This window comes from Medicago sativa, chromosome 3 (assembly GCF_051527215.1).
Source record: "Medicago sativa cultivar Bolivia chromosome 3, Bolivia_mono, whole genome shotgun sequence".
Lineage (NCBI taxonomy): Eukaryota > Viridiplantae > Streptophyta > Magnoliopsida > Fabales > Fabaceae > Medicago > Medicago sativa.
Genome location: NC_140751.1, coordinates 54,607,915 through 54,633,531, shown reverse-complemented (window position 1 = coordinate 54,633,531; position 25,617 = coordinate 54,607,915). Strand labels below are relative to the sequence as shown.

At 34.9% G+C, this 25,617-nt stretch overlaps 2 protein-coding genes across 2 annotated transcripts; one reads left to right on the top strand and one right to left on the bottom strand.

Annotated features, from left to right (window-relative positions):
• Positions 1 to 538: 538 nt before the first annotated feature.
• Positions 539 to 3,949, bottom strand: LOC146938412 (disease resistance protein RPM1-like). Its single transcript, XM_085752381.1, has 2 exons — positions 1,142 to 3,949; positions 539 to 846 (listed from the first exon to the last, which is right to left on the bottom strand). Exons 1-2 carry the CDS (start codon positions 3,739 to 3,741, stop codon positions 840 to 842), a joined length of 2,607 nt encoding a protein of 868 aa, XP_085608507.1. The 5' UTR covers positions 3,742 to 3,949; the 3' UTR covers positions 539 to 839.
• Positions 3,950 to 15,733: 11,784 nt separating this feature from the next.
• On the top strand, positions 15,734 to 25,617 carry LOC146938411 (disease resistance protein RPM1-like). The gene is made up of 3 exons (XM_085752376.1): positions 15,734 to 16,091; positions 22,566 to 25,136; positions 25,281 to 25,617. The coding sequence occupies exons 1-2, from the start codon at positions 15,790 to 15,792 to the stop codon at positions 25,108 to 25,110; spliced, it is 2,847 nt and encodes a 948-aa protein (XP_085608502.1). The 5' UTR covers positions 15,734 to 15,789; the 3' UTR covers positions 25,111 to 25,136; positions 25,281 to 25,617.

Below are 25,617 nucleotides of genomic sequence, written 5' to 3'. Positions count from 1 at the left end.
AAATGAGTTTTTAAATTGCAAAATGTTAAAATAGGTTCATCCCTCTATTTTTTTTATTTGAAGGATTTTTTTTTTGGGAAAAACTAAAATATTATTTGCGCACAACTATTGAGACTAATCTGTGCGAGGTAAATGTAATCCATTTAAGGGTTGAACTCTCTCAACAAACATTTTCGCACCGGTTAGGGATAGAACCATGGACCAAATGGTTATGAGACTCAAGTATTTACCACTTGTGTCGTACTATGTTGATATAGTTGCAGCAGATTTATAACATTGAGTTTTTTTGGTTACCATTTATAACATTGAGTTTATGATATCATAGATGCATTTGAAACTAAATAAATAATGTTTAGGTGCATTTGATAATAGTTTGAGATAGTGAGATGAACCTAAGTAACATTTTGATTTTTTTTTTTTTTGAAGGAAACATTTTGAAATATTTATAATGTGGAAGTTTAATTGATACAATCATAATCATTAGAGAAAAAATTGAATATTTTACTGTTTTGCAGAGGAAATAAGCAATAAGTCGTCGTTAAAGAAAAAAAAAAAAACATTAAGCTTACATTTCCTTTCCAAGTTCAACCAAAAATAAAGTCTTACAATCCATGAAAGAGAAACAAACTCTCATAACATACAATATTGCATACATTACACACCACAAACTGGGTGAAGCAAAAGTAAATGTCTTGAATCACTCACTTATTTAGAAGTTTCACATACTTCTATTATAGAAAAACAGCTTCACACAAGTGCCATATCATAAATAGAAAGTTACAAAGCCATTATTTTGAAACGCCACATTGAAGAATATGAACTTCTTAGAACTTGAAGCCTTAATACCTATCATTTCAGAGCACAACATCAGTTTTAATAATGAAAATAATCACAACAGCTACTAATTATGAGTGTCATATTTGAAAAAGAAGTTGTTGATTTTTTTCCTTCTTCTTATTGAGATATTTTTATTTTTTTTTGACAAAAGATATTTTTATCCTTAACTTTTAATTGAGTGATGTGGATTAAAATGACAAGTAAAGCATGTAGAAGAAGAAAATAAATAAAAAATGCAAAAAAACACTAAGTATTATAGGCCCCTAAAAAAAGAACTAGTATTATAGGAAAAAGAAAAACATACCTTCTCTTTTTGTACTCGAAACTTTTTTCCTTGATAAGTTTTGCCAAAGGAGCAATGCTTTTCTCAAATTCGGTTGGCATGAAATGAGTATTGAGAACATCAAGATTCTCCAAGTAGCCAATACCAGAGGGTGCCGTCTTGAGGTTGGGGATATTCATGAATGTGAGCTCCTTTAGCTTTTGCAGTGCTCCTTTTTCAATACTGATGGACTCCAAGTTAGACAAGTATCTGAGGCTTAGTTCCTTTAGATTCTCAAACCCTCCACCTTGAAAATGCAAAAGTTTTCCATTGTATGAATCGACTGCGAGGTTGAACACCAACAGATTTGGTAACTCTTTTAGTGATTCCAATGGATCGTCGGTTATCCAGGAGTATGATAAGCTCAACTCAACAAGGTTCTCAAGCATTGGAATCCACGCTGGCAACTTGTTCAACTTTGCGTGTAGGCGAAGCTTTTGAAGCATAGCTGGGTATGAAACAAAACTCAAATCTATGGGTACATCTTTGGATATTGTTTCAATGTATAGATTCTCCAAGTGTGGCATCACATTTATGGATAAGCATAGAGACTTTCCATGTTCTTCCCTTACATTAGACAAGCTCAACTTCCTCAACTGTCTCAGCTTTCTCAGCTCTGTGATTAGCTCTATTCCGTCCTCATCTATTTTCACTTCACTCAGTGTTTGTAGTGATTCCATGCCTCCTAGACCACCCTTCAAAGTCATTTTGGTGCCAAGAAGATGGCGTAGCTTTCTAAGCTTACTAATCTCCTTTGGCAACTCATTTACAGCTGTCTGTCTTACATCCAAGGTCTCCAAGTTCTGAAGCTTACCAATAGATTTCGGAAGACTTTGTAGCTCAGTATTCCTGAAGCTTAAATACTTCAAGTGAATTAAACCACCTACATTTTGAGGAACATCAACCAATATAGCATTTTCAAAATCAAGTACCTTCAGTAGCTTGTATTTTGTAGGGATTATCTTCATAGTATTTTCAGGCAATTCTTCCTCTGTGAAAAAAAGTAGCGATCGAACATGTGAGCTTTCAATACTTTCAATTAAATCATCAGACTTGTTTGATATTGATAGCCGTCGAATTATTGCATGCCCTGACCAATCATGACCTATAACAAACTTAGAAAAACCATAATCCCTCGCTTTTTCTCGGAGTAGCACAAGTAACAGGTCGTGAATGCGAACACCTTTAACTTTACCATCAATATTAACTGAAGATTTTTCCACTAGACATCTCTGGGTCAACTCTTTTAAATAGTCTTCTGCAACTTCTTCTAGAGTGCCCCCACTTGTGGGTTTGATAAACCCTTCAGCTATCCATTGTCGAACCAATCTCTTTGACTTAATTTCATAATCTTCAGGATATATTGCAAAATACAATAGGCATTGTTTGAGATGGAGAGGCAAATTATTATAATCAAAACAAAACCTGTGAGTTATAGCAGATAACTCACTACTCTGCATCATCAATGAATGTAGATTTTCGCTAAACCTTCTCCATTGACGTGTCCTTCTCTCTCTGATAGATAAAGCACCACCAATGGCCACAATTGCTAATGGTAAACCCTTGCACTTTTTAACAATTTCTAGACGCACATCTTGGAGATGCGGTGGACAAGGTTCATTACCGTAAGAGAATGCCTTCTTATCGAATAACTCTAATGATTTTGCAAGATTTAAAGGTTGCATCTCATGCACTTCAACACATGAAGATCTCTTACAATACACTGCAACATCCATGTTCTTTGTTGTGATTAATATTCTACTTCCATTCTCATTGTTAGGTAAAGCGAATTCAATTTGACTCCAAAAATTTGTATTCCACACATCATCAAAGACGACAACGTACCTCTTGTGACCCAAGTACTCTTTCACTTTGTAAGTCAATGACCGTCGATCCATTTGAGAAATACCTTGAGAAAGATCATCACCTCTTTTGTGTCTGCAAATATTGAACATCAACTGCGTCAACAATTCATCTACCGTGTATGATTGAGATATTGGGATCCATACAGGACAATCAAAGTGTTCTTCGATCACCCAGTTGGAAAACACTTTATTGGCCAGAGTTGTTTTTCCTATTCCTGTCATTCCTACCACACAGATGACAGTGCGCTCTTTTTTTTCCTCTAGCAACCAATCGATCAATTTAGCACTTGGAGCTTCAAAGTCAACAACAGCAGCTTCATTCATGTCCATAACATGAGCATCCTGAAGTTCCCTCCTTTGTGTTGTGGCGTTTATGTTTCCTCTAGAGCATGTTTCTTGTTCCTTGATTTGATGAAATTGTGAGTTAAGGTCCATGAACTTACACTTTATCTGATGACGAAGAATCATAGTTTTGACGAAGGCCACAATCTCACAAGATAAAGCTGCACATCCAGGATCAGGAGGCTGCTGTTCCTCATATATCATATACTCATCAATGACATCTTCCAAGAGAAAAGATGATTCTCTAAGTTGCTTAAATCTTGTTTTGATATCTGGGGTGTTGTCTTCTTCAGCACTATGTATATCAATGAATGCTTCAACATTTTGTAATAGATTTCTCGCGTCTTCAACCTCTCTTGGCACACCTCTCATCATATTGCCTTCTTCCTTTTTGAATCAAATGATTAGGAGCAAAGAAGATTGATTTCATTTTGTGCCATTTTAGTTTTTCTCTGACATCTCAGCAGTATGGTTAGGTGAGAGAAATACTTTATTTTCTTTAAAATTAATGAATTGTACAAGGTTTTCTTTCTGAGTTTGGAGTCTTGGGGAGTGAAATGAAAAATACAATACAGGGGAAAATGGGAAGAAAAAAAAGATTACGCATTGTTTTAAAGGGGTTTTTTTTTGTTATTTTAGGGAGAAAAAGTATTTTTTTAAGAGAAGGATATATTAATTGGAATAATACTCCCTCCGGTCCTTATTATAAGAAAAAGTTGACTTTTTAGGTTCATTGTGTAAGTGATGTATCTAGTCTATATTTATAACAAGATACATTAATTATTCTATGAACCAAAAAAGTCAATTGTTTCTTATAATAAGGACCGGAGGGAGTATTATTTATTTTTGTATATTAGTAAACCCTTCAAAATCCCCTCAATACATATTTTTAGTTCCTCTAAATTAGAAGGAAGAATTTTGTCTTGTGAAGAAAACTGGGCCTGTTTGAAACACTTTTGGTTTTTAGTTTTCGAAATATGTTTCAAAGATTAAAAACCAAAACACAATTAACCTTTTCAGTTTTTTAGTTCCCAACATTTAAAAAACCAAAACTCTTTTCAAAACTTATATTTTAAAAATAGTTTATCAAATAAGTTTTTAATTTTTAAGTTTTTAAAAACTAGAAAAGAGTTTTTGAAAAGTTTTGAAAACCACTCAAAACTCTCTCATCTTAACAAAAAGAAAGTCTTTGAGCTCCCAGTTGGTCATTGTTTAATTTTTATTAAACAACTTGGATGTAGACGATTAGGGTCTTCATTAAACAAAGTTTTACTATTGTTTAGTTTAAAGAGACCATGCTTGTCATCGTTAGATGCACCAATAGAGAAAAGTTCCTCTTTCAATGTTACGTAATCTTTTGCTGGCCATGAAGTTGTGATTTAACTAATCCTTATTTTGTTTATTAAGGTACAACTTGTGACAACTACAAATACTAATTTGTAAAACAGACTACGTAATTGAGACGTCGACTCACAATACTTATCACTTGAACCACGCCATATTTTTGATTGAGATTTAACTATAATTAACACATACTTTTTTTACCGTTATAATTTACTCCCTTCGTTTTAAAATGAGTGTCGTTTTAGGTGTTTACGCACATATTAAGAAATGCAATGATTGAAAGAAAGATAATGGTTATTTTACCAAACTATCCTTATTAACTATTGGTTAGTTTTAAAAGTAATACTTTGAAAGTAGTGTGCAGAGTATTTTTTTTTTTGAAGAGGCTAAAATGGAATATATTACCACATCAAAAAGGTCTTCCTAGCACAAGGTGTGCTAAGGAAGAAACACCAGAATACACAGACTCTAAACAATAATTACAAGGCTACCGCCAAACAACTGGGAAGCAAGAAAAAGCTAATATTATCCAATACCTAAGATAGAAAACGGATTGAGCCACCACCCATGATAATTAGAAGGGAGGCTAATGAATTTCCCTTTCAACCACATGAATGTTAGCGACTTTATTTTGTCCACGACCTGCGGTATTGCCCTATTTTTATCCTAGAAGATCCTGTTATTTATTTCTTTCCAAATTTCCCAGACTGTTGCAAACCAAATAACCTGTAAGAGTACTTGCTTAGATCTGGCCGCACCTCTAATACCAGTAAACTGATAAAATAAATCTGTAACATCACAAGGCAGAACAGATGATACACCAATCCACCGGAAGATATGGTTCCAAATAGTACCAAATAAATTACAATGAATAAATAAGTGGGAAGAAGTTTCCATCTCCCCACATCCAATACAAAACTGATCATCGGAGCTAACCACGCGACGCCGAAAAAGGTTGTTCTTCGTAGGCAGCCTATCACGAAGCAGACGCCAAGCAAATAAAGCTACCTTTAACGGAACATCCTTATGCCACAAAGGAGGCACAGACACCGCACCATCTCTAGAAGCATCAGCAGACAAGAATTTATAAGCGCTACTAACAATATAAATAGAATTAGTTTCCAAACGCCAAATCCTCCTATCAACCCTGTCAACCTGCAAAGTAACATTTTGTAACAACATCCTAAGTTCCCCCGCTAACTCTTCCTCTCACGCAAACAACCCCCGTCTCCACCTCCAAGCCGCCCCTTCACACCCCCAACCTAAAGAATACATATCGAACACCGTTTCGGTTTTCAACAACGACAACTCAAACAATCTATGAAAGTGCTAGCTGAAAGGCACATCACCTACCCAAACATCCGTCCAAAAAATAGTGTTTTTACCGTCTCCCACCACACGACTAACATGATCACAAAACCACCCTTCCGACCGCAACACCGATATTTCCCTCCACCAGGCTAATGCCTTACGATCCCCCTCTCGTACACGACCCCCCTCCACCTCATAACGAGCTGCCACTACTCTATACCATAAACTATCTCTATCCACCAACAACCTCCAGCACCACTTCCCTAATAAAGCAGTGTTAAAATCCTTAATTCTCCTTACCCCCAAACCACCAACCTCCTGACTCCTACAAATAGTTTGCCAATCTATCCAAGATATTTTCCTGTGGTCTACACTCCCCCCCAAAAAAATTATTAAAAAGAGATTCGATAGAGGATACGATACCTGACGGAGCCTTGAAAAAGGAAAGAGCATAAACAGGCAACGAGGACAGGACAGACTTCAACAAGATCAGACGACCACCAAAAGACAAGTATCTCGAATTCCACCCTGACAGTCTAGAGTTAATGCGTTTGATTAAAGGTTCCCAAAAAGCCAACCGACGCGCATCACCTCCAATAGGCATACCAAGGTACATAAACGGAATAGAACCCACTTTACAATTCAAAACCAAAGCTGCTTCAGATAACCACGAATCCGGAACATTCACCCCAACTAACATACTCTTAGAAAAATTAACTTTCAACCCGGACAAATCTTGAAAGAGAATAAGAACTGCTCGCATCGCTCGAACATTGGCCCACGATTTTTCACCCAATATTAAAGTGTCATCCGCAAATTGTAGATGAGAAATCAAAACCGGATCATTGCTTCCCATTTGATAACCGCAAAATAATCTATTGACTGTTAGAGATTTCATCAGAACGTGGAAACCCTTTGCAGCCAGAAGAAAAAGGAAAGGCGACAGAGGATCACCCTGTCTCAATCCTCTACACAAAGAGAACTCATCTGTGGGAGACCCGTTAACCAATACGGAGGCCGTAGCTGTCCCTATACATTCTTTAATCCACTTCCACCAAAGAGTCGGGAACCCCATTTTCAACATCACTTCATCTAAATATCTCCAATCAATTGAGTCGTAAGCTTTCTCAAAATCAACCTTGAAAAGAATTAATTCCTTCTTACATTTCCGAGCTTTATCCACAACCTCATTAGCCACCAAAATGCCATCAAGGATCCGACGACCTTTAATGAAAGCCGATTGATTCTCTGAAATAACCGAACCTATCACTTTCCGCAGCCTATTTGCAAGAATTTTTGCCAAAATTTTGTACAAGCTACTCACCAAAGAAATGGGACGAAATTCATTCAAACGTTGTGGGTTATCGACCTTAGGAATAAGCGCAATGAAGGTGCTATTTATCCCTTTAGTCAACTTTCCATTCCTATGAAACTCCACCAAAAACCGCATCAAATCATCCTTCAGCATATCCCAAAAATATTCAATAAAACCAAAAGTGATACCATCAGGTTCCGGACTTTTGAGGTTGTCATAATCCCACACCGCATCCTTCACCTCTTCCAACGTGAACACCTTAATTAATCCAGCCCCTTGTTGATAAGAAAGTGACCGAAAATGTAAAGCCTCCATAGTAGGCCGAGACTCATGAGAAGCTTGAAAATGGTTTGAAAAATGAGAGAAAACAGCCGCTCGAACATTGTCAACCCCTTCAACCAACACACTGTTCACCATATTATACTGTATTGCATTCTTACGACGTTTGCTTGTCATAATACTATGAAAAAACTTTGTGTTTGCGTCCCCTTCACGTAACCAATGCATCCCCGATTGTTGCCAACAAATGCTAGAATTGACTCTAGCTAACGAGAACAATTCCTCAGAGTAACCATGAAGCTCTTCGATTTCTTCATCCCCCAATAACTCGGACTCACCTTTCAACTCCATAGTGGAAATACAATCTTTCAAATTAGATATCCTTGCTGGTAAATTTTTTGAGTGACGTTGATGCCATTCTTTTAAAGCCAATTTGATGAGCCTTAATTTTTCTTTCAACACATAACCGCCCCACCCATCCACCTGAAGACTATTCCATCGGTCACAGACAAAATCATTATAACCTGAAAAATTCTCCCAGCATTTCAACATACGTAATGGTCTTGGACCCCAATTTTCTTCATCAATACTTAACTGTATAAGGCAATGATCTGATAAGCCACGCGACGAAGCCAACTGACAAGTATTAGGCCACGTCAAACACCATCTTTCTGATAACAAAAACCGATCCAGAAGACTCATAGATTTACCGTCCCCCCGATACCACGTAAAACTACGCCCTCGGAGCGGTAAATCTACCAAACAAGTCCCACCAATAAATTCATTAAAAAAGGCGCTCCCTGCATGCTGCCCGTACCTTCCCACACTTCTACGCTCCTCCGGACACCGCACCGTATTAAAATCCCCGCAAACACAGACATTATGATCAGGTAAAAGAGCAAGCCGCAATGAGATGTTGTGCCAAAGAGACTGCTGTCCAGGAATGTCACACGGAGCATAAACATTCAACAAAGAAAACTCTTCACCTGACTTCACAAAACGACCGTGGATCCCTAGAACATGATCAAACTGAAAAGTAGTCCACACCTCCACCTCCGTACAATCCCATAACGTAACCAAACCTCCCGAAGCACCCCTTGAAGATTGAAAAGAAAAATTTACATTAACATCTCCCCAAATAGATTTACACACCAACCCATCAACAACTGACAACTTCGTTTCTTGAATACAAAGAATAAACGGATTTTTCTCTCTCACCAACTGACACACCTCCCTTCTTTTTTCAAAACCACCCAACCCACTTACATTCCAAGATATAATCTTCATCACAACCACTCACACCACCTCACCGACCCTCCCACCTTCCACACAACCTATTCGACTTTCCCACCTTCCTTTGATTTTTTTCTTCCCACCCCTGACAACACATCAAAAGAATTATATTTTGTCTCCTTTAAAATCCAAACCCACCTGCCTGCCAATCCCCCTAACATCTTCTGACATTGCCTTATTACTACCATGAAGAACTAGCCAGTGAGTCCAATCATTATTAACTGAAGCCTGTGAACCAGTTTGGGAAGAACTTTCAGTACCTGTTGTCTGAACATTCACATTCTTTGAAATCCCCTTTCTACGACCATGTGACTTTCGTAAAGCTCGGAGCACCTCCTTACGATCTTTATCCGACAGTCTCGCAATACGTTTCAGATTTTGAGCACAATGTCTAAGATATCCACTACCTTTCTTCTTTAATAATTTAGGCGCCTCTACATGAGAAGCCAAATTACCTATTGATTCTTTGCCACGTACAGTTTGAATGCTGTCCTTTTTAAACTTATTCATCCACTCTAAACTCCAAGGACCAGCTGATGTAGAAAGCACACGACCTGGAGGACAAGAACTAGTTCGCCTGGATTGTCGCTTCTCACCATTCTGCACCAAACCGGACTTGCTAGTGCGTCTGCAATCTGCTACATGAACCAGCGTTTGCTGAACTATTGGCTGGACCGTGACAGAAGTAGATATCAAATTTTGTTGAGTTACAGAAACCGCTTGCATCACCGAAGCTGCTGCCTTCTCTGCTGAGTGAATTTTCAGTGATTCTATACTGCAATTCGCTTCTGAATTAATAAATGGCACATCTATATCAGCTGCCTTCTCTGCTGAATTCTCCTTATCTGTTTCGACATTGGTAACAGCTGCTGCATTTTCAGGCACAACTACATGTTCCTTCTGCCAATCAGCCGAAAGTTGGTGCATTAAAACATCCACTTCCCCACTTGCGACACCTTCATCATGAACACTATCCGGAGGAAACTCATGATCACCTTGCGTCTCTTCTACATCACTCAAGCAAGCGTCTTCACCTAATGCAAATCCCCATTCTTCAATAATTTTGAAATCAAGTAGTTCCCCATCCACCATCACTTGGGCTCCCGTATTAATAATATCCAACGACGAGGTTGCTAACAAAACTCGAGCATAATCAAAACGAATTTTATCCATAGTAAAGTCATCCACCCGTAACAAACGACCACAATCATAGACACAGAGTTTAAAAAAATCCGGATTCCACGCATGTAACGGAACCCCATAGATCCTCACCCATGCACCTCTTTCACTGGCAACAACTTCCTTCTTCCATCGCACCGGATTAGAGAAAAAATGATTGAAAAAATCAGCCGCTTCCGTGAAAAGACTTCTAACATCCCCACCATCTTCCATGCACAATAATACCTTGTCTGCCCCCAAAGGGATAATATCCAATTTTTCAAAACCGGCGTCAAAAATCCGACGTTGTAACATGGGGATAGCCTCACCGTTTAAAACAGTAACCACCAGACCACTACGTTCCCACAGAAGATCATCCTCCGTTGATTTATATATAGGAACAACCTTTTTCTCGACGGGCACTACCTCCACCACCTCTTTACTGCTGACAACTCTTCCAAATTATTAATTGGAGGGTACAATTGAAAAGAAAAAGTTATTATCGCATTGAAAACTGAAAGTGACATTCATTTTGAAACAATTTTTTTTGGCTAAAACGACACTTATTTTAAAACGGATGGAGTATTTTTTTAACCAAATACACATTAGTAATTTTTTCCTAGAGTTCTCTTTATTAGAAGTAATTATATTCAAAACACTGTCAAGTAGTAAATATGAACACGTGTTCACATCCAAATTTAAACCTTAGTTCATTGCAGTGTGTATGTAAGACTAACTCCATATGAACACGTGTTCACATCCAAATTTAAACCTTAGTTCATTGCAGTGTGTATGTAAGACTAACTCCTCTTGTTAGACCCAAGTACGTTTATTGCTCATTATTTATTTTTTTATAAAAGGCAAAAACGACACGCTAAAGTATGATAGTAATAGACAGGCATATTCCAACTATTTGTGACTTAAAAATTTAACAATTATTTCCGGCACACCATTTTATTAAATACTACTCCCTCCGTCCCGTTTTATCTGAGTCAGTTTGGTTTTTCACACAGATTAAGAAAAATGTATAAATAAAGGGGAAAGTGGAATATATTGTATTGTGAATGATGAAAGTAGTATTAATTAGAGTTATATTGTATTGGGAATGATGAAAGTTGTATTGAAAATTGAAATGACTCAATTATTTTGGGACACTTTTTTTTAGAAAATAGATCAGATATTCCGGGACGGAGGGAGTAGATGCTAACTCGCGTATTGCGCAGTAGAATTTAAAATAATAAATTATATTTGTACATTAAATTTATAAATAGTATAATTGATAATTTACATATTAAAGACTATTTCAGAAAAAAATTACATATTAGAGATAATGTATAATACATGACTCATAATAATCATTAAACACTTTAAATTTATCTTATGAACTTTTCTTAGTTTTTACCATAAAATTTATCACAAAAAAAAAAGACCCTTGCTAATCTGTATTATTAGTTGAGAGGTGGTAATTAAAATTTTACTAAAGATAGTTCTAGTACATTTGTTATGTACAGTGATCTCAGGATGACGACTCAGTCAATCAAATTCAGAGAATAGAACAAGATCTATCACATACAACTCTGATTGACGTTAGGGAAAGACGATGATGGACTCTCCCTAATGGGATCAAGCATGATACACTCTCCCAAATGGCATCAAACATGATTGAATCTTCGAAATGGATCAAGAATTATAGAATCCCAAAAGGGATTGATAATGATAGACTCTCATACAAGGGATTGATCATGATAAACTTTCCAAAATGGATTAAGCATGATAAACTCTCTCAAAAGGGATCAAGCATATGCGATAAATCACCGAACTCATCAAGGCGAATCAACAATAAGTAAGTCTCAAAACGTAAACATTCTAATCTTCGCTCAATTAACTGCACACAAAAAAAAAAAAAAACATCGAGAGCTTATTCTGTTGTACAAGCGTAAAACACCAAAATATCGACGTCCACGTCGAAGACTTGAGAGGCTAGGCTATGAACCACAGAGATTCCTTTCGTGCATTGTGTTGAGCATTTCATACTTACATGTTTACTTGGGCGGTTGTGTGCTAGTGTATTTCTAAGATCTCTACTCGGTCCTACTAGACAACGTGCATGAGCCCATTTCCCCCATGACCCGCGTAGGACCAAGACATATCTGTAGGTGTGGGCAAAAAAAAAAAAAAAAAAACCGAACTGAACTGAATTCAGTTCGGTTCAAAACAGTTCAGTTCCATTCGAAACAGTTTGGTTCAGTTTAAAACAGTTCAGTTCGAAACAGTTCAGGTAACTAAAATTTGATTTCGTTTGTTTTTTTGTTTTTGTTTTTTTTTCAAATGTACCAATATTAATAGTTCGATTCAGTTCGAAACAGTTCAGTTCGATTTGAAACAGTTCAATTCAGTTCGAAATGCAAATAGTTCGGTTCAGTTTAGTTATTAACTTGAGTAAAAATAGAGGGCAGGAACGTGCCAATTAACTTGGGAAAAGGCTAGTTGGAATCGGGTAGGCACAAAGAGAGAACGTTGGATGATTCCCCGAGGAAAGTTTCCATGATTCAGTCCTCAACGGATATTCCCATGAACCCTAACACAGATACACTTTTATTACTCCATAATACTAAACTCGTGCGGCTTGTCGCGGACGAGGTACTCCCGAGCGTTCTTAGCCAGAAAATAAAAGATAAGTTTCCAATACTGTACTCTAGTCCCTATACTTGCTCTGATGCTTGAAATGTTGTTTTAAATGTCAAGTTGGTATAAAAAATTAAAAATTAATTCCATTTTTATCTATGTTTTTCCAAACGCAATTGGAAACAACTTTTTACAGGTGGGATTTAGTATGGGAAAGGGGAGTTGTTTCTCACCATGGGAAAGTTGATGTTTATGGTTAGATTAGAGAGAAACATTGATTTTATCATGGTCTGTCTACACCATATATTTTCCTTTCTCTTTCACATATTCTTGAACTTCCACCACACACCAGCACCTAGTTTTCCGGTTACCACTTCCGACCACTCTTTTCTTTTCATAACAGTGTAATTCATTCCTACAAACCATTAAGGCATTAACGTTAACACTAAAATCAGGCTCTGAAACTTGACTCTCAGAAGCAAAAACCTTGAAATCAACTCCACGAAGACGTGCATAAACTTTCTTAGACAAATTCAATGAAAACTTAGATACAGAATTGCCATTTTGGGTCATGCTTAAAATCGCCATTTTTGTAAGAAAAATTGTAACTTTCTGCAAAAATCAGATAAGGAGGAAGAAAATCAGGGAAAGAAACAGAGGAAGAAAATAAGTGATATCTGAATCTGATTTTGGGATATTAATATTATATGGATTTTGATTATTGATTGGATGAGTAATCATGTAGGGTGACTGTCACAATATTATAAGATTATAAGGTTATGATTTTTTATTTTTGGTTGGAAGAAACATTTTGTGTTGTGATATAGAACTCATCAAAACCACGATGCTTCAAAGAACAATGGAAATGTTTAAAAACATTAAAATTAGTTGATTCATTATTAGGTGGGATTAAAATTGAGACAATGGTATCCTTTTTAATTCTTCTGGAAAAAAGAATGGGACAATAGGTTTGATGTTAATGGTGGTGTGGCACGAACGAGAAAGAATGGTGTTGGAGCAGCAGCCGTTTGTGGATGAGTGGTGAGTATGAGAAAAAAATTTGGTGCTAATGTCTATGATAAAACTATGTTCTCTATTTGATCTAATGGTTGAAAATAACTTTCCCATGGTGGGAAACAACTCTCATTTCCTATACTAAATCCCACCCTTTTACAAGTTTAACTAAAAAAAAGTTTGTAAATGATTTTCTCAAAAAGCCCGGGAAACGTGATTTAAATCACCAGAAATTATTTTTAACTTCAAAAAAAATATTTTTCTGAAGAGTATGTTTTCAAAAAAATATATTTTTCTGAAGAAAGTATTTTAAAAAATAATTTTTATAATAATTAACTTTTTTTTTTAAGTTTTTATAAAAACCACAAGTTATTTTTAATAAACAACATTTTAGCAAAATTATTTTCATTATTGTAAACAAATACTTCTATTTTTTATTGTTAAATATCCAAATCACTTTTTTGTTTTAAGCCGAAACGACAAGTTGGTTCATCTTTTTTTAATTCAAATCACTTTTTTGTTTTAAGCCGAAATGACAAGTTAGTTCATCTTTTTTTATTAGGTACAACTAACAATGACGAGCAAGGTCACTTCACGTTAAAGAAATTAAAAGATTAAGATATTTTTGGTGAGTTGAGAGGGAAAGGAAGTAGAGGACTTTGGTGAGGTGTGGAATATATAGAAAAATAAAAAGGAATTTACAATTTTTTTGAAAGAGCAATTTTTTAGATAATGGTAAGCTAATGATTGTAATTACCACAAAAAAAAAACTAATGATTGTAATTAATATATTTTTAATTTTAAAAATATTATAATAATAAAGAGGATTTTGTATTATGAATAAAAAATTAACTTTCAAAGCCGTTTATTTCTAATGTCGTTTATTTATTCCACTTTTTTTTTTTCTTCTTTTCCAAACGCTCTATCTTCCAAACTTTTAGACAAAGCCTATAGGTATTGATGCGATAGTATAAATTAGGCAAAATATCATTTCTGATCCTTTTAGTTTGATAGAATTATCAATTTAGACATTTAAGTTTCAAAAGTTTCAAATAAGTCATTTTAGTTGATAAATTATTTCAGCATTACTCCTGCTGTCAGTCTCCATTTAACTGATGCTAATGTAGCCTTTAAGTTGTTTGCTTGGATCAAAACGTTGTCTTTTAAAAGTTTCAGGGTGTCAAAACGCTACGTTTAATGATCAAAAATGATCATTCATAACACTAGAAAAACATCTATTTACAACAACAAATGTCTTTCCAACACTATTAAGTGACATTTATAGTGATAGAATGATCATTTGTGACCATTAAATGTAACGTTTTGATTCAAGTCAACAACTTAACAATTACATCAGCATCAGTTAATTTTTAACTGACAGCAGGAGGTAACGATGAAATAGTTTATCACCTAAAAGGATTTATTTGAAACTTTTGAAACTAATTAAATGACAAATTTGGGAATTCTGTCAAATTAAAAGGATCTATTTAAAACTTTTGAAACTTAAAGTACTAACTTGAAAATTCTGTCGAACTAAAATGACTAAACATGACATTTAGGTATAAATTATCGAGTAGTGATATTTGTACAACCATTTGTGACAACTATTATGACAACTTTCTTTTTCTTTCTTCTTATTGGTCAAAAACAATACAAAGAGAAAAAGAAAGAGAGAAGATAAAAACATACTCCCTCCGGTCATTATTATAAGCAAAAGTTCACTTTTTAGATTCATTCAATAAATGGTGTATGTAGTCTATATATAGGCCACATACATTATTTATTGAATGAACCTAAAAAGTCAACTTTTGCTTATAATAGTGACCGGAGGGAGTAATGTGAGTATAAGAAAGAGAGTTGTTAAAAAGTTATCACAAATGGTTGTACACGTCATTTCTCTAAATTATGTAAGTCCAACTTGCTGTGTAAAGTATACTATCAAAGAAAGACCAAGGGAAACTCAAAGTCTTCCCCTAAGTATTGACGCTAAATTGTACATAAATCTTGAAGGACGCGAAATCTCATCTCGTCTCAACACACAAGAGAAGTGTCATAGCTAGACTAGTACAGCAAATAATAATAATATGAACACAAATATGGTATTGGATATGTTGCAAACGGCAGGATCCTGCACTTGGGAATATTTGAGTCCATTTCTTACGGCTGGAATCATTATGATCATGAGGGTCCCTAAAGAAGTTGATGTCCTCGTAGAGGAACGGGAACAAGTTCTTGATCGCATCAGAAAAGCAGAGGATAGGGTGGCTGCAGCTGGAGATGGAGAAGGACGTGAGCTACTGAAAAGAAAGGCTAAGCAGCTGAGAATTATTGACTTTTGCATAGAAGATGTCATCGATGAATGGAACTGCTGTCTTCAACATGAAAGGTATAATTATTATTTATTTATTTTTCCTTACTTTTCGTTTTTTTTTGCCCATATTTTTTTATGTTAAAAAAGATTATATATATTACCGTTTAGAGGGAAATGGAATGCTTTATTGCGCTAATTTATACTATAAATAAAGAAAATAACCTTAAAATATATAAGTTTGAGTTAACTTTTTTATTATTTATTTTATCTTTTATTTAAACTATTATTTTATTTACTAATGTATCCTTTAATAATAATATTTTAAATTTTAATTAAAAATAATTAAATCTCATTAAAATAGGAAATATCTTACTATAACAGGAACAATATTATCAATATTATATATAAATGGGATAGATATTTTGGGTTGAATATTTTTATTTGAAAAATGCTAGGGTCACACCTTCTAACACTCTCCTCTAACACACTCCAATAATAAGTTGTCAAGTCACCCACTTTTTTATTAATGTTACTTTTTTTTTTGAAGAAAAAAAGTGGGTGACTTGGCAACTTATTATTGGAGTGTGTTAGAGAAGAGTGTTAGAAGGTGTGACCCTAGCATTTCTCTTTTTATTTATATCTAAAAGGGATACAAATTTTGGGCTGAATATTTTTATAATTTTAATTATACCCTTAAACAAATATTATTAATGTTATATTGTTAATGATATTAAATAAAGATTTATATTATATTTATTAAATTATTGTTGTTATTGAAAAAGATAAACATGATTTTTAGGTTTGTTACAATTTGAAAGTCACAAATATTTGTACTTATAATTTTAATCAAAATCAAAATTTCATATAAAACACCGTTCATAATTTACACGCGTTAGGGCAAAAAAGAGAGCGGAAAGACGGACATGTGAGTGTCCGTCTTTTCGCAAGTGGGTATAAAGTACGAACAATAGTTCTTATGAAATTTTGATTATCATTAATTTGATTTTGATTAAAATTATAGGTATAGATAATAAATATTTTGCATTTTCATATTATAACAAATTATACTTAAAATAGAAAATCTTTTGCCAGATATTCATAATTTGTTAGAATATGAAAATGCAAAATATTTATTATATATGCCTATAATTTTAATCAAAATCAAATTAATGTTAATCAAAATTTTACCTAATCAAAAAGGAAATGTAATTATACATGTAACTTCATTCCTTTTACATAAAACACATATTTCACATGATGCAATTAATTCATCTAATTCACATCAATCATATAGGTCACATAAACTCTTGTCTAATCAACTCAACAATTACAATTCATCATTTCAAAAGTATAGGCAAGAAAATCATCATCATCAAAAAAATCACCAAATCAAATATATATGATTCATACTTCATTACTATCACCAAGATAACTATCATCAAATAAAGTCACCAAATGTACAAGCATCACCAAGAATAACAAACATCAACATGTACACATCTCCACATAATCACATCATTCATCAAATTCACCAAGTCACATAGTTAAGTATGACACGTTTCACCAATTATCAAGTGCTTGCAATGTTCTAGACTCCTCTACATGCACGTGGTACCAATTGGATTCTGGAGATAATTTTACCGTATTGAATACACACCCACGGAAGGGTACACCTCCAATTACGTATTTCATCAACGCAATGTAAAAGCACACCTCCAGTTACATTCGTCATAAGACTCAACATGACTATGAATGCATGGACTTTAAGTAAGACTCGACAATGCACCTAACACCAGCTATATATTCACCTAAGCAATGTAAAAATACACCTACAATTACATCCTTCATAATTCAACACCTTAGGCATTATCAAGTTTTACATCCACACAATCAACAAGTCACATTTCAACTTATCAAATTATCAAATTAAATTCACCAAATAAATCCTTACCATAATCATCATTAACAACTATCAACTCAAAGAAACATTAGTGTTTCAAAATCACATTTTGCATAAAAGACGGACAACTAACCATATCATGACATTCATCATATTTAACACCCAATCAACATTGATTCATTCTTATCCTATCCTATTATCATGAAGCTAAAGCCATTTAAAAGATATCTGGTCTTAAAATCTCTTTTTGACAAAGTTCATCTATCTTCACAAAAACTAACATTTTTCGAATAATTCACCTCAACAAAGCATCCATGTTCAAGCACCTCAACAAAGCATATACACATATCACATATGATAATAATAGCATATATATATATATATATATATATATATATATATATATATATATATATATATATATATATCCTCATCATAAGCCAATTCTGATTAATTCCAAAATTTACCTAAGTTCTTCTCATTTTCAAAGCAAGTCCATGCTAAAGCTCATATACACCTTTCAAAACCATTTTAAAATCCTTGTTACAACAAATAAATCATGTCCCTACCATTTTCCTTGAGAAAACGAGTTTTCAAAAACTTTCATGTTCTTGAACATTTTCAAATAAATTTCAATTCGATTCACAAAATCAATCTCAATCCAATCTTAGAAGGCATAACAATAGTTAAACACATCAAAAGAAGCATTTAGGAAAGTCCGGATCGACCCCCAAGTACCTGGAACACCCAAACCATAGGTGCTATCACTGAGCAACTCTCCATGGCTAGCTACAGCTCACCAGGCAAGCTACACCAGTACAGGGAACCTAGTTTTTGGGTTTACTCTCGGGAACCCATCCAATTTTCACACCAAAACCCCGATTTTGATCTCCTTTGACCCAAATTCATCCCCCAAACTTGTTTTTTAGTTAACATACATAAAAAGGCAATCAAAACACTCACAAACATGGAATCATAACATCAATTTCATTTTTCACTAAAAACTCACATTTTCTCATTTTTCATTCAAACTTCACTAACAACAACAACAACAACAATTCAAACCTCAACAACATACAAACTTCCCTCTTCTCCAAGTTTTTCTCTTCTACTCTTCTCTCTATTCATCTAACTTTCTCTCTCTAGCCTCCCTTTGAAATGAGATGAAAATGTTCTAACTCTAATTCCTCTTCATGAGTTAAGTATATATACGACTCTCTAATTGGGCTAGGTTTCAAATGTTCACAATTGGGCCTAAAAACTCTTACTAACTAATTTTCAAAAGTTACTACGCATTAATACGTCCAAACACCGAATAACTATCATCTTTAAATAATTACCTCAACTCACTAGTAACTTATTAAAAATAACTATTCTCACTAAAATGGCAAAAATAACCTTAATAAAATGACTAATTTTACACTTACTCGTCAAATGACCAATATTCCCCCTTAGTCCAAAAAATGACTAAAATACCCTTCTAGGCCAAAAATCCACTAATTCCAAATCAAATTACACACAAAGACAAATAATCACACACAAACACATATAATTAATAAATAAAATAATTCTAGCTAAAAACGTGTTGTTTCAGTAACAAGCTCCTCACGAGCTTAATATTTTTTCATAACAAAAGTTCCTTGCAAACTAAAAGCTCTCGGTGAGTATAAATATCCTCATGACATAAATTTTTTTTAGCAAACTTAACGGTTCTTGCGGGCACGACACTTTCTTATAAGTTGAAGTTCTCCGTAAACTAAAAACTCCTCGCAAGTTTTATCACCCTATAAGTTCTTTATAAGCACAATCCTCGTGTTCCCACAAAACACATAAGCTACTCAAAGTCATCACATCGAAGAATGACGACCAAGGGTCAATTGTTCTGGATTGCTCAAAAGCCTTTGCTCGCAGTCTGGGGCCCAAAAACTAGGCACAATCCCTTTAGAACAATTACACTAGTCACACCTTTCTCATAGGGGAGGTGTGTTCACAATGGTTCATAGCCACCAATTCAAACATTAAATTGTAACGCTCCCAACATCCATTAATCTGTAACGCTCAACAATTACAGACCCAGCTGTCTGTAACCATCGACAAACATCTACAACCGTAATAATTTTGGCAATTTGAACCTCTACTATATAAGGGGACTTAAACTGTCTCCCAAAGTACAATTTACTCTACTATTAACCCCCTTTGTTGTAGTATGACTCAAAATTTGGGTTTCTAAAACTGCCAAAATTGGCGTCCGATACGGAGAAATAGAGGCCCGATTTTGGCTGAGTGTAGAGACTCTTGTCTCGACGTTTTTTGGTGCCCGATTTTGCGCAGCAGCAGAAAATCAGAAAAGAATTTTCAGCATGAGATTTGTTTCAATTTCTTAGGGATGCTTTTTTTATAAATATAAACCTTGGGTTAGATGAAAATCTAGGTATAGAGTAGAAAAATAGGGTTTAGAAACAAACAACAAATTAGGGTTTATAGAGATTTCTCTTGACAACAAACACTAAGGTGAGATTGTTTTGATTCACCTTGAACAAAACACTATTAGGATAAAATCCATACCCACCTATAAGTGGTAAAATCCAATAAGCACTATTTGTTAGGGCTATCAGTCCAACCGCAAAAGCCCCGGTCCCAAATGCAATAAGTGGTAAAATCCTAGTGAAATTCACACATGGTTGTTTTCATCCTACCCACCTATAGACCATAATATTAGTTGGTTTAAGTGTCGATATTCCATCAAGTGGGTTAGCCAAGAAGTTCACAGACGCCTCGTTCTTCAAAAATACTCCGGCCACTTGAATATATAAAAAGTGACATCTATCCCTGATAGGGCATGTCTGTAATTAAAGTGAGAAAGCTCCTTGCAATGAAGTACATGCTCTCCAAAGGTATCCAGACACGCCTAACGCAAACAGGGAACACCTCATGAATGAGAAATAATGAAATCATTGTACTTTATTGGTGGCATATGCTGACTTAACACATCAAAAAAGATAGCTAGAAGAAACTCATGAGTATGTGCTGCTTGCAAACACCTAAAAATGCTTTCTTTCTCGTGGTCATATCAAACTTAACTTCCATACTAAAAAGGTAGGGATGACAATTGGACCCAGGCCCGATGGATACCCGCAAAAAATACCCACAATGGGTAGGGTAAAACCCCGCTTTCATGGGTCCGGGCTTGGGTCTGGGTATTACCCGCAAATTTAAATGGGTATGGGTACGGGTAAGGGTACTATATTACCCAGCCCCGCAACCCGCATATACATATTTATATAATATGATAAATAATTTATTTATTTTTGTGTATAATTAATTAATTTATTTAACTATTTAAGCCTAAACCTAAACCTAAAAAATATTTAATACAATACCCGATCCCACCTATCGGTATATGATTTTTGAAGGATGTGTTGGATGTTTTTTATTTTGTTAAATACTATGATTCGTACTATTTTATGAGTTGATTTGAAAAATTGTGAAACGTAATTTTATTTAAATTGTGATTTTTTTTGTCTTTTCATAGTTAAAGTGCGGGTAATGGGTGCGGGTATGGGCACTAAGGTGCCCATAGGGTATGGGAAAGGGCACTAAAGTTGTTACCCACGAGGGTACGAGCTCGGGTACGGGTATTTTTTACGAACGCGGGTATGGGGACGGACACTGTAGTACCCTACCCATAGGGTACCCATTGCCATCCCTATAAAAAGGGCACCAGCCAAAAGTTGTTGTCCTTTTGAAAGCGGAAAAAATGTTACCAACAAAGATAGAACCACATGAACTTCCTTTTTAAACTCATTCAGTCTTCCAACCTATTACCAATAAGCTACAATTTTGTAGCTCATATGATGATTCATACGATGGGATAGCTTAACTACTTTGAGCCGAGGAATAAAGAGTTGGAGGTCATGGATTCAAACGGGAGCAAATCTGCTCTAGTGACTGGAGAGTCCTGTGGGATCGCAGCCACTCATTTTATTTCACTAGACTCTATGAAAATCATTAAAATGCAATTTAATGGCTCCCGAGTGCAGTGAAAAAGCAACTGAAGAGAATCCTTGCCCGGATTCAAACCTATACGTAAAAGTAAATATTAATTTTTTTTAGGTGTAATAGATATTATTTTAATAACTAAATAGTAATTATATTTGTCATTAAAAAATAATAAAAAAAATCTGTAAAAAAATCAATCCATACATGTAAAGTGTTTGACACGGGTATCCGTACATGTGATTATACTTGATCATTTCAGTTTGCTCAAATGTTTATATTGTTTTCGATGTTGTGTTTGATGTGGGTATATTTGTTATTCATAACACTATCTGGTCGTGTTAAAAATAAAAATCAACATTTAAATTCATTCATTGATATATGTGGTATGCAATAAAAATCATATACATCATATTCATCATAAAATCAGATACATCATTAATTAAATACATCTAAAATATAGATTTTTACTTATAACAGGGACGAGTTGATGTATATTTATTTACACGGAATGGTGTATATTTACACAATTTTAATTGGAAATAAAACTCCTTTTCTTTTTTGAAAAAGTAACTATAAATGATGCTAAATTTTATATTTCTCATACTCTTGTATGAAAGTCCCACAATTGATTTTTTGTATTAACCAAATAGGATGAATGAGAGGATAAGTATGAAAGCTATTGAAGAAAATATGACGCATGAGGAATGGGAGCATAGTGGTAGATGTGTAGCTTTACCATGTCAGAGTGCTAATAAGTTCGTCAGCATCAGGTGTTGTGATCGTCTTCAAATAGCGCTCAAGATTAAGAACATTAAATCAGATCTTGACGAAATCGAAGATTCAGAACAACAAGATCCAAATGTTGACGAAGAAGAGAGAGAAGAAAGAGAAAGAAAGGAAAAGGAAAAAAAACTAAATTCTAGAAAAAACCCAGATAAAGAATGGAAGAATCTTCAACGACAGCCGTACAAGGCCCAAACTGAAATTATGGGCTTCGAAGCTGATAGTAAAAAAATTATTGATTGGTTGGAAGATGGAAGCACAGAGTACAACGTCACAGTGTTGGTAGGAATGGCAGGGCAGGGAAAAACCGCTCTTGCCAAGCAAATTTTTGACAACGAGGAGGTGATTGGGAAGTTTACGTGCAAAGCATGGATCAATGTGTCTGATTTCAGTGATATAAAGGAATTCTTTAGGTTCATGTTGGAGCAGTTCTACCAAGAACCAACGAGTCCTCCTACTGGCTATTTGACAATGGGCTTGGCGTCACTGAAAAATGAAGTGAAAAAATACTTGCACAAAAAGAGGTGTGTTTTTTTCTTTGATGATGTATGGAATAAAAAATTTTGGCAAGAAATTGAACAAACTGTGAGTGACAACAACGAAAATGGAAGTAGGATAATCATCACCACAAGGAGCAAGGAAGTTGCTAGGACTTGTGAGAACTCTACTATCGTTGAAGTGCAGCCATTATCTAGTAAAGAGTCTGAGAAAATGTTTTGTCGGATTGCCTTCCAGGTTGACATTGATAATGAAAGCTGTCCAAGAAAATATGCAAAATCAGCTTCTGAAATTGTGGAAATATGTGATGGTTTACCATTAGGAATTGTGGCCATTGGTAAGCTTGTATCTCACCGTAAAGAATATATAGATAATTGGAAAAGCAGGCTCGGAGAGGCCGGTGTTACAAAAATATTTTGTCTAGGTTTCGATAATCTACCTCACTATCTTAAAAAATGCTTGTTGTATTTTGGAATCTACCCTCAAGGTTACACTGTTAAAACAAAGAGACTAATTCGCCAATGGATAGCAGAAGGGTTTGTAAGGTATGAAATGGGAAGACGTGTAGAAGAAGTTGCAGAAGACTATTTAACAAGTCTGATTGATAGAAATTTGGTGCTAGTATCTTCATTTACCATTGATGGTAAACCTAAAGGTTGTCGTGTTCATTACCTGGTACATCATATGATCCTTACAAAATTTGAGGATTTGCTTTTTTGCCATTGTATAAATGAAGATAATCGATCAAACGAAATTGAAATAACACGACGCCTGTCAATAGCAGCCAATTCTGCTGAAAAAGTACATGTACTTTCTGACAGTTTAGAAAATGTCAATGAAGGCTCATTCGTTCGGTCACTGCATTTCTTCTCAAAGAAAGAATCATCCAAACAACTTGAAACCAAAATCCCTTCAAGATTCAAGCAATTGAAGGTGCTTGATTCTGAAAAATCTCAATTGTCGTACAATCTTGAAAATTTAGGGGATTTCATTCACTTGAAATACTTAAGCTTTAGGGAAACGAATATCCAATGTCTTCCAAAATCTATTGATAAGCTAGTGAACCTCGAAACTTTGGATGTAAGACAGACTGCCGTGAATGAGATGCCAAAGGAGGTTGGAAGGCTTAGAAATCTGCGACATCTTTTGGGTTTGGTTGAATTGAAAGTTGCTTTTGGAGGTATGGAATCCCTACAAACTTTACGCACTGTGAAACTTGACGACAATGTAGGCCAAATTGAAAAAGAACTGGGAAAGTCGTGGCAAATAAAGGATTTAGGATTGAGTAATGTTGAGAAAAAACATGGAAATGCTCTATGTTCTGTAATAAATGAAATGGAACAGTTGGAGAAACTACGGATAGCTGCAAAGTCAGACAATGGAGTGATTGATTTCCAGCTGGAAAGGTTCGATAAGCTTCAGAAGCTTTGCCTGCAAGGAAAGTTACTTCGGTGGCCATTTGTAAATAATTTCGATGGTCTTTCTAAGTTGGTCCTATCCGGCTCGAAGTTAACAAATGAATCTAAGCCATTGGACTCACTGAAAATACTTCCAAAGTTGTTGTTCCTGTGTATCATCAATGAAGCTTATGTAGGTGAAAGCTTGAATTTTGAAGATGCCTTTGCGGGCTTAGAGGAACTGGTACTTGGATATTTGAATGACCTGACTTTCATTACTGCCCATACGACAGCACTGCCTTCATTGAAAAAGCTCTGGTTAAGGGATATCCCTCAACTCAAGACCTTACCCTTTAGCATCCAACACTTGGAGAATCTTGATCATCTCAATTACCAGAATATGTCACTGGAATTCAAGAGGAGCATTGCTTCATATGGAGGACGAGAGTGTGCAGCAGATCATCAAGCATGTGTTCCATGTAGGAATAAATGGTCAGCCAAGTTTGTGAATGAATGATTAGAAGCTAATTAATGAAATAAAAGGTATGCGTTTTTTTTGTTTTTTGAGTAACTATATGTTAATTATATTTAGTGTTTCTCTTTCAAAATTAACGAAAACTTCACCTAATTTCTCTAGTCTCTCTTTTCCTTATTATGCTCTAACAATATTAATCTTTGATTTGTTAGGTGCCAGACATACACTTGTGGAAATTCAGATTGTCAAAGTGATCTTTCTCCTTCATGACAATGGCATTGTGTCTGTTTGTTTGTACTTTGTGATTCATTCTCTACATAAAGAGAATATTATAATGTTTTTCTTCTTAACTATTAGAGTTCTAAATGAATAAGTTGTATCGAGACGTTTTGTTATGATTCCACTCGTTTGTCTTGTATCATGTTTCCGTCGTGTAAGACCTTAACTTTGGTTGATTCATGCTTTTCATTATGTATCTTTCACCGTTATTTACATTCATGGCGTTATTCTTTAAAATTTCACAATCAAAATGTATTCTTATTTCTTGCA